A 16274-nucleotide genomic window follows, 5' to 3' on the forward strand; every position below is an offset into this window, starting at 1 on the left:
AGCCCAAAAGTTGTGAGAGTGGACATCAGGCTGGGTCTGCTTTGTTAGTGCTGAAAATGCTCCCTTAATTTTTCTGCATCTGCAGAATTTTCAGCGATGGTGCATGCCAATACTGGATAAAGCAACCTAGAAACTTTCCAGAACTGTGCTACTCAAAAGTAGTGAATTTAAGATCTTTCTCATGTGCAAAAAGCAGTGAAAGTATTGCTAGGATGCTAATCACCTGCAAAGCAGAAATTATCTACCTGTGACAATGACAGCAGAACTATACACTTATGGGAAAAATGAAATTATTTAGCGTGTAAGAAAAAAATCTATGACTAATGGACTAGGTTTAATGCTGAGATTATGGCATGGGAGCAGAACATTTAAAGCAGTTCAACTTTCAAGCCTAACTACAGACACCATGTTAGGATCCTGCATCTCCAGGTTTCAAAGAGGGAAGCTCTAACAGCCTGCTCAGGTGGGTCCTGCTAACTTACTTCCTTTGATCTCAGCTGGCTGCTCTAGCTCAAGGCCAACAGATGTAAAGGCATCATAAAGCTAACAAAAACTATTATCCACTTTTAAACACACATAGTTAATTCTATAGAGAACAATGCTGTCATTTACTGAATGAGATCTCCACATTCATGTTTGGAAGTTTTTTGTACAATGTGTTGGTACAGATCTACATGCTTGCTACTCGAGTCACCAACACACCTTGCCAGATGTTTCTCTGGTGTTCAGGTCACCTGTCTGATCTATGTCACTTAAAAGAAACTGCATTTTTACATCCTTTAGAAAAAACACGTCACTTAACTCTCATAAAAAACTGCTGAAAGAATGAGAAGAGGACAGGATTATAAAAAACTAAAGCAGTAAGGACAAATTGAGGCTGCTGCTGAGAGCCTGTTAATCAGCCTGCATCAGGTGACATGCCTGAAAAGATGCAACTTCTTTTTCTCTCCTTACAGTGATGTCTTTTCAGGACTACCTTAAAGCAGAGGCCTAAGTCATCAACAGCAGTTATTGCAACCACCAGTTTGTACTCTCAGAGATGGAGCATGGGTGCAATATTACCTACATTTTAGAACACTGGGCAAAAATAAAATAAACTCTGTCACTCTGCTAATGAATGATGTAAATTACAGTCCAGCCTAGCTTAGTGACAACACAATAGTGGAATGTTCTACACTCTTAAAGTAAATGGATTAACTCCTTTGATTTCTCCTAGATTTTACACACAAACTCTAACAAACTCTAAGCTAGCAGCAGGGATCTGGCTATCCTGGCACAAAACTCCAGAGCAGATGGCTATATGTACCACTTTGGCCATCTACTCTGCTTTATACAAGGCTCAAATTAAGTATTTTCCAAAATCCTAAGAAATGACAAAAGTTCTATATTTTTAGATTTGACATTCAAGAAATGACATCTCTTTAGAGCAATCTGTAAACTCAATAACTATGTTGAATTGTTCTCAAATACTGTAAATTATTGTATTTCTTCCCTCAACAAACATTTATCATTGAAATCTGCACACAATCCCCAACTGATTTCTTAACAATCACTTTTCAAAATGAAACGTCTCATACTGAGATCCAGAATAACACTGTCTTAGTCATTCAATGGCACTGCTTCATTTTTAAACTATGAAATTCTCCTTTATAAAAACCCTTTTTTTTTTTTTTGCTGGAGTTAGATAGTACTCTACCTCAGTTCTTTTCTATACTAAAATCTTGGCTATATTTATGTTGGCTTTCAAGGACTCTCACTGAAGAAACTGTGAGAGTGTGATGAAAATATTACATGTAACATATAAAGGAAATAAATATTCTTAGTTTAAAAAACATGTTCTCTGCACCATGCTTTGAAGAAAGCTCTGGAGATCTTGTGACACAAGTAAGAAAAGGTACTAACTCATTGCAACTATTACTACTGAATATTTTTGATGTCTATGTAGCTTGCAGAACACAGGAAAAATCCCTGTCTAGGACTGTGGTAAATAACTTGGACCTAATTTTCTCTAGCACTACCAGTAGTGTTTTTTTCCAAAAAACATTTGACTGAAAAAAAGATGTCTTAAACTTGTAGCTAATATTTTCAGGCTTGAATGCTATACTTGATTACCCGTGGACTATAAATCCCTCCACTTGCTGGCAGTGCATGCATTCTTTAAACACAGTGAAATTCCATGGAGATCAGCTACTCACCACATGAATACTTACAGAAAAAGGAGAATTCCTGTGTTGGCCAAGGCAAAAGCAAGACCCAAAATCCCACTGCCCATAATTGCATTGCTAAGGTTGAAGACAGACATTCCCAGTGAAGTAGTTCCTGGGATCTGGAGAAATAAAGACAGATGTGTCAGTGACAGCTTGGAACAGAGCAGGGAAATGCACCTCTGCTTCAAACCCCATATGTTGTGATGTATCAGATGTAAGCAACTACTGCTATGAAAACAATTTAATAAAAATTGTTTGAAAGAGGAGAAAGTGTCACTGAACTCTGTCACAGCTACACTGCTTGCTGCCCAATAGGTTTTGTAAGCTGAGCTAAATGATACAGGCAACAGCTCATACTGCACTTTCAGTTTTAAACCCCATCTTCCACTACACCTGAGAAAGATCCTGGATGTGCAATTTATATATGGTAAAGCCATAAAGAACCATCACAACTTCCTGCCCAACAGAGGCCAGAGGGATTCCCTTGCCTCAACTCAACCAGTATGCTTGGGGGTTTTGTTTTGGGTTTTATTTAAGTGCTGATCCCAGGCAGTTCCTATTGGAAATTGAATTAGTTTACAGTTGTGCATGCCCAGCACTTTAGAAGACAACGTCTAAAGGCCTTTTGTATATACAACATGCAGTTCTTTTTGACAGAGAACAGAGCAGTGAGAGAGACTTACATATTCATCACATTTCTTCTTCTCGAGGTGGCTGTTTGTGAGACTTCTTCTGCTTTCTCGATCCGAAATAAACTTGCTGAAAGAAGTCAGAGGATTTATTTCCAGCAAGTGCTTAGAAAATATGAACACAAGGTCCTGTGAAGCAAGTACAACAAGAAACCAAACAGACTTCTTCTTCCCCTGCCTATCAACCTCAAGACTCCTGGGTAGCAGCTCAATTACTTCCTGCCTTGCCAGGCTGGAAGGTCCCAGGCACACGGCCCAGCAGGCAGTGGTGATGACCCCTCCACAGAAGAGGAAAGCATAACAGCATCCTGGGCACTGAGTATAAAATCAAGCAGTTACTAGTCCTAAGTGGGGAACTTGGGACTACAGTTGCCACTGGCCAGAGACAACCCCCTGTCCTCTGCTTCCTCCATGGATTTTGGGAGAGGCTTATATTCTTTTACGTGATTTTTGAGTCGAGATTATGACTGTGTACTGATACAACAAACCATAGATTAAGATCAGACCCTATCTGCTGAGGACCCAGTTGATTAGAAACTGTAAGTCAAATTGTGTTACTAATAGATTGCACTTCATTGATTTTGCTTGTTGAAATCCTGTGCCACTCTAATAATAAATTCTGTACTACACTAATCGCAACACCCTGCTAAAAAAGAAACTTTTAATCATAACTATGAATTACTGCCATCATCATTCTGCCAAGGATCCCTAAAAGATTTCACCTGTTCCCTCACTTTGAGGTGGCACTGCAAAACCCTACACTGCCACTGAAACCTTAAGCTGCCTGTCCTTGTTTAGGGCAAATTTGGGAGAAAACCTCCAAAGGGGTGCCTCTAGAAAGCAAATTCATGTGGGCCCTCCCCTAACTGGTTCAGGAAAAGACTTTCTTGGAGGAAAGTGAAAAAACTGTTTATTTAACAGGCAAAACATTCACCAGCACAGAAAATTAACATTATTAAAGAAACTGTTTATTTAACAGGCAAAGCATTCATCAGCACAGAAAGTTAACATTATTAAACAATAAAACCTCTTGCCAATCTGAAAAGATTACAAACTCAGAAAGTCCTTTTCATGGGCTGTAGCTCAGCTCACCCAGTCTGTTACAATCCCTCTGGTGCTGGAAATGCCATGGCCCAGGCCCAGCCTGGAGCTGCCGGTGCTCTGCTGGGTGTTCAGTCCAGAGCAGGTTTAAACAGGTCCAAGAAAAAGAAAAATCACAGTCCAGGGAACTTCTCTGCCTCAGCTACCTAAAAACTAACTAAAAGCAAAGGAGAGCTCTGTCATGCTGTCTGTCCATCTGCAGACAATACAGTCCAGGAGAAGGATGCAGAGGAGCAAGTGCAGTTTTTGATAACAAACTCTGCGCTTCTTCTCTCTCCTGCCCTTTGCTCTCAGAACCAGCCTTAAAGATGCAAAACTTATTTCTGGGCTAAACAGACAAATGGGGATACAAGCATCATAAAGACACCCCAGGACACTGCCACGCAGGGCTGGTATGGCTAGAGTTAAGAGGAGGAAGATGTGACACACATGGCACTGCTGGCTGGACAATCCTGAAGCAGGCAACCTGCTCTGTTGGTACACTGATCTGGGCCACTGGATTTTCATGCAAGCGTCTTTCAAAACTCAATGCTGAGTTCATTATACTGCAAAATTAAACACTTCTGTGCAGGGAAACATAGAATAAACAGCTTTTCTTTCTCTTTACCCTTTACTTGTTCTATGTCCTTGATGTAGCCACATTCAGGAACTTACTGTCCCCTGTGGCAGTGTTGGCATCCTTGAGATTTGTGACACTTCTGATTTGGATGTGCTGTTATTTTCTCACAGATCTTCTCTTCCGCAAACATGTTAGTTTGTATAAAGCATTCTTTCAGCTTTTCATCTTTTGAAGGTTTATGCACAATTAAGTCCCTGGCATCTTTGCTAATCCACAGATGGTTCTTAGACTGCACTGGCTAATGCCTCAGCCATAGTACACGTCACATACCTAACCAGGGGCTGTCATCAAGTGTCAGAGCCCATTTTAGCTGTAGCTACATTAAGCTGGCTCTTCTTAAATTGAAGCAGACAAACAACACTGAACACAAACAGAGCACTGCTGGTGCTTTCCCACAGTGGGAAATATCTACTGGCTAGGGATGTATAGTTCAAACTGTGACTCAAAACTTTGCACCATCTCAGTACATCCAGCACTATCCAGGCTGGTTATAAATCCATGAACTTGTAAAGACGGAGCTTGAGCAAACTTCCCTACTGCCCCAGTTGTGGCCTAATTACTAGTGATATGTATGCTAGCACAGCTTCTAAGGCTATGCAAAAATCATGCAGCTATAATGCTGCCTTGGCTTCCACAGCTGACACACTGGGGCCTTGTGTCATTTACATTCTGTGTTTATGCCTTAAATCCAGGCATAGATGGCAAAATGTAAGTACTATTTTAACTGGGTTTTTTGCAATTTTGACTCCTGCCCATTCGTCTGCTTTGATTTCCTCTAAATCAATAAAAAAGAACTATAGGCTTCTCCTGCATTTTCTAAATACTAACTTCAGCAACTAATTTGCTGCAAAATATAGACATAATGTCAGATTTAGCAGGTCTAACACAGTTGGAATAGATGTCTGAACCTCCCCCACCATTTTATGAAGTGAAAAGCAACCACTTCTAAGATAGACTGATCTGAAATTAACTTTCCAAAGCTCACCTTGCAGGTATTTCATCCTTGTGGAATAAAATCTCAACCTGATTCAGAGCATGTGCTTTCTCTTTCATGTCTGTTTAAAGCCCATCTCTTGAACACAGGCAGCAGAGTGTGAACGGCTTGAAAAAGAAATTCCAGCTCTCTCTCGAAACACCCTGCAGGCAATTTGTACAGGCAGGAGCACAGAGAAAAGTTTTGTCTCTTTTGGATTTGTAACTGCTGCTGGGAACATCTGCGGACTTTGCCTTCTTCTGTCATTTATGGAGACCATGTGTCATTTTAGATTTTGTCAAGAGCTATGATAGAAGTCACTAGTCTGCTCCCCCCAGTTCTGCTCATCCCCCTGCAGCCAGTTCCCCCTTAATAATTACAAAAATAACAGATTTGTGCACACTATTATTGTTCCCTTCTGGTATTAAACCTCCATGAAAATTATTGTTAAAAAACTAATACGGGATAAAGACAACACTTGAGTAACATTGCTTGAATATAAAAGTGACCACGGGACTTTCCATTAGAATACTTCTGACAGAACAAACAGCTTTTGCAAAGCTGGTATCTTCCACAGCAACAAACATGTTATTTCCTTCTGAATGCGACTTTGAGAGAACTAGTCTGATTTGATGAATTGATCCAAACTACTTTCTTCTGAGTTAGTTTCAGAGTAAGAATGGAGTTGGCTTGCTGCCCAGATGGGCTCCTCATCCAACCCACGTTCCCCACGTCACACTGCACTTTTTTCCATTTATGCTGTGTGATGTGTACAGGAGAGCAGTCAGTCATGGGAATGAGGGTACTGGCACCCAAACCATGAGGTAACATAGCACTGAGCCCAGCTTTCTTATGGGGGACTCCCCAGCCCCTGCCCCAGGATGGCTTGCCCAGACAGCCCAGCAGTGAAGCAGCTCGGGAGGCTGGGGGCTCTGCCTGTGCTGTATTTGCTGTTGCAGGCAACTTAACCTGCAAGTCCAGAGCAGAGGTCTGCCTTGGGACAACGCTTGGTGCAGCCATACCATACGCCAGACACGTTTTCCACAAAGGAAAAATATTACTGATCTTAGATTAAATAAAAAGGAAAGAAAAAAAAAAAAGTAGGGTGGAAGGTAATCCAATGAATTCAGCAGAAACAAATTTTATCAAGTTATTGCTTTTTATAAACTTTTTTTTTTAATTTCAGGGTGGTTTTTCTCCCTTAGAGCATATGAAAGGAAACATATGCTGGAGTACCAGAATTTCTAGTTAAACTGTGCCATGCATCCGCTCTGCTTAATAGACGTGCTTAGAAAACAAGCCATTCATTGTCACAGAATGTTGTATTTTTGACCTTTACGAATATGACACAAATTAAGTGAAATGCCTGTTTAGGCCAGCCTCTCCCAGCCCTCCCAAGGATCAGAGGCCAGCTGTGAGAGGTGCTGTGGCAATGCACTGTAGGACTGTCTGTGCCATCAAAGCCTAGAGACTCTTGACAAGCATGAAATCCATTTGCATCCTTTTGCTGTCTTCATTTCAAATGCTCTACCCACCACTGAAAGACATAACTTGTTCTTACATATTTCTGCTTTCCTGTTGTGTTTCCTGTATCATAGGTGAGTATGAACAGACTATGCAAAACTTTTCTGATACATTAATGAAATATCCTGGCCAAGATATAATGAGCTTCTCCTCGTGATGCATGAAGCCTCACAGCTGGCCTGGAAAGAATATCTTAATCTAATTATTTTCCTGGTTTGATTTAGTGCAAAGTAGAAACTTAGCCTTATTGATAACGTGGTTTAAAAAGGATGATGTTTAACTACGGTTTCCAAATTTAATTTATTTAAGGACTTCAATGAGAAATGTTTGATTAAGGTGATACCCCCAAGCTAACCACTTTGGCTAAGCAGAGTTAGCCAAAAACCATTTAGCCATCTCAGATACGTTTAAACATAATTAAATTAAAATGGTATTTTACAATGCCTTAAACATTTGTTAAGGAAAGCTAGTTTTGCCAAGATAACAGAACTTTATCCTTAGGCAGCTTCTTAAACTGCTAACTGCTAACTTGAGCAGTGGCAAAGATTTCCAGGGCAGGCATGAACAAGAAACGCAGAGGAAAGTTTGATCTGACTTACACTATGAAACTTGGACCAGATCTTAGCCTACCTACCAACAACCTCAACAACTGAACAAGGGGTGCTGATGTCTTACTAGCAGATGTAAACCAAGACAGTCATTCAGACATCAGCTTCCTGAGAGCATTGTCATAGTTACAGTTAAGGAGTAAGTTATCTAAATATTTTTTTTTATTTACAATTACTTTTTTTTTTTTATATTTACAATTATATGCAGAGATGGCAGAGTTCTATAGCCAGAAGACATAGTTAAAAGTCACAAAATCCATGTCTGGGTTTCATGCAAATCTCTGAACTGACATTTTCAGAAGACATTCCCATTCAACATCTGCATACAAAGAAAAACCCCTCTTAGTACAGCCTCTTCAAATCAACATCCCTCTCTAGATGTATTTAGGCCCAGAAAAGGCTGGAAAGCTAAAGGAACATAGAAGATTCTTTTCCAAGATCAACAAATATTTGGAGTTTACAGCCAGCTTTGGAATCAGCTTGTGCCTGGTGTACCATCTCCAAAAGACCCTTAAAATTTGCTCTACATTGAGCTTGACAAAACTACATCCTGAGAGAAAAATAAAATTAAATTAAATACAGAGTGCAAAATCAAACAGGTTGAAACAACAAAAAAGTAAGTTGGTTGAAAATTACAGATCTAATCTAAAGCTCAAGTGAAATCAACAGAAAAAGTCCCACTGATTTTGATGGACTTGGGCATTTTACAAGGCCTCACATCACGTGCCAGGGAGCACAAAATGTGTTGTTCCCTATGCCTGTTAACCTCTTACTCCATGGAAAAAAAGGTGTTTGCCAAAATAGTTATAGGAAGGGACTAACCACATCCTTTCAGGATGCACGGGTGCAGAGCAGGATATCCCTGCCTGCTCGTCACAGGGGATGGCATGGTGGTGCTTGCACAGGGCAGCAGCTGTGGGTGGCTCAGTGACAGCCTCAGCCCCAGGGCATGCTGGCAGGGCTGCGCTGGAAGCTCTGGTCAGTGCAAGCTGCTTTGAAACCCTTGGTTTGGACATGAACAAACTGGGATATACAGGGCAAAATAGTCATGCATGGGATGCAAGTAGCTGTCCCATAGGCAGAGGGCTAAGAGAACTATAATAGGCTATATCCTACAGCCAAATGATAGATCTTACTTCAGCAGAAGAAGAAAGCTCTCCAGAAAGGAAAAGAAAATTGTGAAATATGTTAACCTGCCCTAAGAGCCAGAACAGTAATCAGAAATTCTGCCTCTGAGTTTCTGACTCTCTTTCCTCACTCAGCTTTTCTTCCTCCTTTTGCAGGCAGTCTGGACCCAGCCCAGATCTTGCCACACTTACTATGCCCTAACTCCACAGAGCACGTTGTGACCACAGAGGACCAGGCACATACAGCACGCTCCCTCCCCACCCTCCATAAACATCCACTGACAATGAAGCGCCAGCAGGGTTTTTCCCCATAACAGTTACTGATGGCATCAGCCAAAGTGCTGGGGAGGCACAGCCAGTCCGGTATAGCCACTCCTTGTCTCAAGGATATAAATCCTCAACAGCCTCCAGGGAGTGAATTTACCACTGTCAGCCTCTAAGCTCCTCTCCTTACAACATGAACCAGCAGGAAAGCAAGCAGGTTCATACTGGAACTGTTTTGTTTTGGCACACTTGGAGGGTTTTTTGTCTTTCTCTTGCCTTTCTTTCTTTTTTTTTTCCTTTTTTTTTTTTTTTTTGGTAACAGAAGTGGTTTGTGTTTAGTTTTGGCACTTTCCATCAAAGCAGTTGCATCAGAAAATTCCTGACCAGCTCTAATCTTCATCAGCGCAGCTGCGCTGCGGTCACGGCACCTCCCACCCTGCTGGTGACGGCCCCAGGACTTCCCCAGGGCTGGTGGCAGGGACGGGCTGGCACCCTCCTGCCCCCACCCCCGCCACCAGCCGGGCCCCTGCTCTGTCCCACGGTACGGCTGGCTGCTTTTGCTATCTGAATGGTGTGGGCAATGCTGGGTGCTTGTTCCCACACCTGTCACCAAGATCCTTGTCCACCCATGCAGTTGCGAGTCTCACAACTGATTCTAACCTCACCTGGGAAAAAACAGCTCTGAATTTCATTTTAACACTAGAAAGTGAATTTCTCACGTAGCTGGAGAGGATGCTGCCAACAGGAAGAAAAGGCAAGAGAAGAAGATTTTAAGGATCATAAAATAGGTGGTGGCAGCCCCGCAGAAGGGATCACAAGATGTGCTGGCACAGGCTTCCCAGCAGGGCTGGATCCCTATGCAGGCACTGACTGGCCCTGTGCTCCACCTTGGTTTGCAATATTTGAACAGGAAGTTTGATCAAAACAGAGCTTCCTATTTTACAGCTCACAAAATACAAACAGGGTCTGTCAGCAGGTCTTTGCTGTAAACTGGATGGCTCAGCACCTGTTGGAGGCTGGCAGGAAGGGCTGGAGAAGGGCTGCTCTCTGGAGAAAAGGCAGCCCTTCAGAAATGACTGTAAGCTTATAGAAAAACCCAACAGCCTAACAATTGTATTGATAATAATTGTAACTAATAATTTCCACAATATTGATGCATTTTTTTAACCTTGATCTGAGTTAGGTGTAAGACACTGTTTTACCATCTTCTTGCCATCTCTGCCTCAAGGGAGCAAACCGCTGCCCAGTTTATCTTGTCAAATTGCAAATACAGACTGGAACTACAACTGCTGCCAACCACGCCAGCTGTAACTCCCCAGAACTTTGGATACATGGAGGTGGCCAGACAAGCTAAAATTGTCATACCAGAGATTAAAAGTCAACTAAGAGACTTCCCCAAAATTATGCCACTGTATTGTTATTACTTCTTTGCTGTGTGGAAGCAGACTTCTAAAAATTTTGGCTTTTTGCTGCATTATATGTTTATGGATTTCATTAGACTAATTTGCAGGATTCAAAATGATGACTAAATTGCTACTCCGTTTGCTTTATCTGCTACTGCAGCCTATGCCCAACAGATGTAATGTATGAAATTCAAATTACATCTTCAAATGGAGCATGACTTGGTAATGAATAATTCAAGATACATACTGAAAATTAGAATGCTGTTTTTAAACAGTGTGTTTCTTAGCAGAGGCAACGTCAGTGGAAAAATACTCACCTATTTATCTGGCCATTTTCCACCTCTGTGAAATCATTTGAATCATTGCTGATGTTATCATCTTCAGGGACAGTCATATTTTGCAATTCGGTCAGTTCTAATCCAGCTTTGAAAGGCATGCTGGGTGAGGAGCTGTGCCTATCCAAGGGGTTCTTCAAATACTAGTGTTTGGTTGGTATCTTGTGAGTAAACTGCAGCCACAGTGCCTAAATAAAACAAAAGGAAAAAATCCAAGATGTATACCACCAACAGCAGGCAACATCACCAGGAGAAACCAGAGAAACCTGTACAGCAGGGACATCCATACCAACCAATTTTGTACTGTTAGATGGACCTCAGGTTATTATCTAAATATAAATACACTGCAGAACAGTAGTAACCTTGTATGTCGTATTGAGATCAACCTCACTAACCTTATAAATTTACCCTGTCCTGCAATCTATTGCTGAAGACAGTAATTTTTTTTAAACTTGTGAGCAAACCCAGCCTGTTTGTTTCAGGAAAAAAGATTGACCTCAAATTAAGGAATAAAAACTATTTGCTTATCCAAGTCCTAATTCAATATCTGGTGTTTGTCTTCTGTATGGTCTCCATTCTTACTTAAAAATATAAAATACATGTCCATGCTGATATAAGTGGGATACAAAGAGGGATAGTTATCCCAGTACTCCGTTCTACTAATACATATATTCCAACCTGTTAAAGATTTTTGGGAAAGCACAGGTGCAGTGGATACTTTGTTTAAATTTTTGGATGGTTAAACTTGTTATAAACCAGGAAAGAAACAGAACAAACCAAAATCCCTAAGCTCATGCATCACAGAAAGAAAGAGCCACGTATACCTTGTGTCAAGCAGTTACTATCTGGAGACCAGGTGATCTCTCTTCCGATAGATGTGTTCCATAAAAGCACAGAGAGGAACACCAAAGGCAGATCAGAGAAGTCTGCTACAGTGCCATACTTCCTTATCAGCAATGCAAATCAACTGAAACACCAATATTTTCCGGAGTCCAACCACTCCCGGCTGAGCTACAACTCCAGCGTGGTAGTGAGGCAACAGTATGTTACTCACAAACAAGCCCCTGCACCACAGCTCTCTCAATTCCCATTTTGTGAATGAATTTCCTGCAGTATTGCCAAATAACTATTCAGCCTGGGGTACGTGGCGAACCCTCAGACACCAGATTAATTTGGGGATGTTTTAAAATTCTCAGGGCTACCTCAAAGCCACCAAACTGCATGCAACCAAAGAGGCACGAGCATCCCCAGGCTCTTGTAGGGCGAGACAGGAGGATGTAGTTCACTTGTTCAGTTATGACATCTGCCTGTTTCAAATTAAGTTTACAGAAGCCAGTACTTCTGTTTTATACCACATCCCCACCACACAGAAGATAGCTTTGCAAATGAGCAGTTTTTTCCCTGTAAATACTTTCTCAGAAATGCCATTTTCAATTCCTCAAGAGCCCACCCTGTCCAAAGTTCAGGTGCCAAGTTTAAAAGCTACCCTCGAAGCTAACAGCAGGATCCCTTCTCTTCAACTGAAGCAGCAGCTAAGCATGTGATTACAGTGGTAAACACTGCCTGGTGCAAGGGTAGAATTTGGGGTGTGTGAGCTGGGTACTTTTCAACTCCTCTGCAAAAGAGATTTCCACTACAGATACCAGGAGAAAACTGCTCAGTAAATGTTGGCACAATAAAATATAAAAAAAAAAAAAAAATTGATTTAGGCTGCTGATAAATAAATGCAGACTGGCAAGCAGAGGGTGGTTTTAGCATTCTGGAACAGTCTTCCCGGAGGCTGCAGGGATAAAACAGTCTACCTATTTTGGAAGAGAAGCACAATCTTTTTATAAAAGGATAAAGCCACAGGAGACAGCGACTGCTGAGGTAGCAAGGACCAAGCCCACTGAATTCTGAAGTTTCTTGTGACCATGAGTTCCTAAAATAAACAATTTCTTAAGAGACCTGGCAACCTCTGTATCAGGATCTGGGTCCCCTGGCATTTCAAAGCATGTGTAAAGGTTCAGCTGAGATTCAAGCAGAAAAGCTTTTCCTTTGGGCACTGTTTTGCATCATGATGCCCAGGAGGATTTTCAGAACTGCCTTGACATTGTGCTTAAAAAATTCCCCACTAAGTGTTTCAAAAGCAGGTGCTGAAATTAGCAGCAGTGTGAGGTAAGCAGCGCGCTGGAGAGCCGCTGCACAGCTCACTGATGTGTGGCTGCAGCTTCACCCTCTGTCCCTCTGTCACTGAAACGCTACAGCTCCAGACTGGCAGGAACACAGCTCCCTGCTCATTCCCAAGGAATCTGCAGCACAAAAGTGACAAGCTTTGTCTGTTCCAACCAAAACCCTGCTTCTACAGAAAACTAATTCAATAAAGACTCTTCACAAGGGCATGTAGCGACAAAACAAGGGAGAATGGCTTTAAACTGAAAGAAGACAGGTTTAAGTTAGATATTAGGAAGCAGGTCTTCATTGTGAGGGTGGTGAGGCACTGGAACAGGTTGCCCAGAGAAACTGTGGATGCCCCATCTCTGGAGCTGTTCAAGGTCAGGTTGGATAGGGCTTTGTACAACCCGGTGTAGTGGAAGGTGTCCTTGCCCATGGCAGAGGGGTTGGAACAAGATGATCTTGAAGGTCTTTTCCAACCCAAGCCCTTCTATGATTCTATAGGACAGAGCAAAATCTTAGGGCAAGCTGAAGCACCAGCACTTATTTCAGCAGACTCCATGTTTCAGACAGACAAGTGGCTCCTGAAGCATCATGACAGTGGGCACGCCTCTGAATATGGGTCAGGCTCTTGCTAGGGGAAGTGATTTATTAAAAAAACACCAAAACAAAATCCTGAAACAAACAAACAAAAAAAATTTGGAATGACATAATGCATAGCACTTCCAAAACCTGATCTCAGCATCAAAACATGAGGTGGGTGAGGAGAGAGTGATGGGGCTGGGAACTGAAGTTTTCATTGTCATGGCATGAACTCATCACAGATCTTTGGCAAAGTAAAACCAACATGACCTCTGCATCTCCACCTATAAAATTAAGGTGATAATAGGGACACTAACACTCAGTTTGTGAAGTACTTGAAGATTCAGAGACAAAGGGTAGTACAAGTGTGATACCTGGAATAAAAAAACACTATGCAAATCACAAAATTTTTGCAATGATAACATTATCTCAGAGATATATAGAGAAAACCTTTTGTCACTGCTAATTACTCTGGGCACTCTCCACAGTCAATGGAGTATAGGTGGTCACATGAATTTCACCCCCAAATCACCTACTAAACTTCAAGTTCACCCATGTGACAAATCACAGAGTCTAAATAAAATCTAAAATCCCACAAGGTTAGGGTTCATGTCAAATAGCTTAATTCCCTACAAATCAAGTGTCCACTCCAGACCTGTCACTTGGCCTCTACAGCAGAGCCTGGTGCTGCTGGAGGACATCCCCTGACCCATGGGAAGGGTCTGCAGTCACACTGAGCTGTTCCCTGCAACTGCAATAGCCTTGCTCCCAAAAGGAGAATCAATGCTGGGATAGCTGAGCAAGTTGCCACCTCAGGTGTATGTGCCACTAGTGCTGTGAGAAAAAAAACTCCCAAATTGCTTTAACTAATAAAAATTCACCATATGTTGATACTGAGCTACATTGGAAGCAGCAGGGTAATATTTGTACTTTTACGGCCTTTTCATTCAAGAAATGTCTTAAAAGATGCGCAAATAGAAATGCTATGTTGGCGAGAGTTCTTAGGCCGAGCTTTACTCCCAATTCACATTGAAAGACAGTAAATAATCATGCGAATAGTCACTGTAAAAATTCCAATCACCTCAGTCACTGTGCCTGCTACTCTGTCCTACTACTCAGCCTTAAACCTCTCAAAAGGAAAACTTCCAGAGATGTGCCATCAAACCTCTCCTTCCAGACACACACTTAGTAAATCATAAAGGACAAATCAGAATTTTGTTCTTGCTTCAAATTTTTCTATTCAGATGGGCAAGCACTCCTTCTTAAAGAAGGCATCACCCCAAGAGAAAACCAGCAAAGACTCTTCAAAACAAATCTCAAGGATCTGTGTTTGGTAGCTGACCCAGCTCCTCTGCTTAGTAGAAAAAGCATTGCTCTGGCCTAGCAGCTTAACTTTCTCCTTAAATATCCCATTACATGTCTTGTAAAAGCCATTACAGATAATCTGTTCGTTTTGTGCTCCTTGAAGAATATGGGAAAGATTACAACTGGTCACAACTTGAGGAGGACTATGAGATGACACAAGAAGATAAAATGAGTTTATTATTTTCAAGGACACTGAGACCTTCACAAGCCATTCAAACATATTCCAAGAACTGTAGTAATTTTTTCTGCTGACTTATGAAACATAAAAAAAAATAAATCCCTGCAATTCCAGTTTACTGAACTGTTAAAATTCCACAAGAGCAGTAATGGGATCAAAAACTTTATGTTTGAAAAAAAATATGGTAACACAGAAAATCTATTTCTTCTGGCTCATGCATGAATCCTTTCTAGGCCGTACATGGAAGATGTATAATCTCAGAAAACACTTTGCCAGAAGCTGTGTTTCTAAAAAGAACACCATCACTCCTGATAGTAATCACAACGGCTTAATTCATGTGCCATATTTTTTTCATATCCTATAAATGACACAGTTCCAAAAGTGTCATCTTAAGGCACATGGCTGCTCAAGAGCTGACTCAGTATGTGAGAGGCATTTGGGCAAGTGGTCAATCTGGACAACACCTAGTCCACCTCTGGGTATTGTTTTTTGCAATATGCCCTTTCACTGGGCACTTCATTCACTGCGCACTTCCCGCAGTCAAACGGTCTTGGGGCTGGTAAATATCCAAGACACACTAAGCACTTTTAACTATGGAAATTAAGATAATTTGCTCACAAGAGAAAATGTGACTCAACTTTCTTCTCAAAGAGAGTTTTGCCAAGAAAAACTTGGTTGGTTATAAGTCATTAGAACTCTGCACTTGAGTTTCATACAAGCTGTTTTTATTCCTGCAAAGCCTGAGATAGGATACATCTTTCTTTGCTCATACTTTTGAAAGCTCTTTCAAAGAAGAGCAATGTGACCAGTAAGACACCATGGATATAAATAATGAAACACGGAGACTGAAACTCTGTGTACAGACTATTCACGTAAATGACAGAAAGCAAGAATAGGCTTTATACGTAACAGTATCACACTGGGAGGCAGGGAAGAAACTATCACCTTTTTGTTCTGCATTGGTGACACCTGACAGGAGGAACATAAAGCTCCAGACTTGCTCCTCATCTACAGAAAGGACAAAATGGAGAGATTAGAGAAGAGCCACTGAGATAACAAAGAGCTTGGAAATTAGACTGACTCACATCCACTGAGCAAACATCTGCAGTGCTTGAAATGTCATTGCCTCCAGCTCCTCAGCTCTG

At 41.5% G+C, this 16274-nt stretch overlaps 1 protein-coding gene across 3 annotated transcripts in view; it reads right to left on the minus strand.

Annotated features, from left to right (window-relative positions):
* SLC38A1 (solute carrier family 38 member 1) overlaps positions 1–16274 on the minus strand; it is a 42768-nt gene that overhangs the window by 22832 nt on the left and 3662 nt on the right. For all 3 annotated transcript variants that reach the window (XR_005629568.1, XR_005629567.1, XM_039726849.1), the window contains exons 2-4: positions 10833–11038; positions 2891–2966; positions 2211–2326 (exon numbers count right to left, since the gene is read on the minus strand). Coding sequence is in view for 1 of the 3 variants with exons in the window: in XM_039726849.1 (XP_039582783.1) it covers positions 2211–2326; positions 2891–2966; positions 10833–10951 (311 nt within the window). In the remaining 2 variants the exon portion in view is untranslated. The remainder of the gene's footprint in view (positions 1–2210; positions 2327–2890; positions 2967–10832; positions 11039–16274) is intronic.

Source organism: Passer montanus, unplaced genomic scaffold (assembly GCF_014805655.1).
Source record: "Passer montanus isolate IOZ18808 unplaced genomic scaffold, ASM1480565v1 scaffold6, whole genome shotgun sequence".
Taxonomy (NCBI): domain Eukaryota; kingdom Metazoa; phylum Chordata; class Aves; order Passeriformes; family Passeridae; genus Passer; species Passer montanus.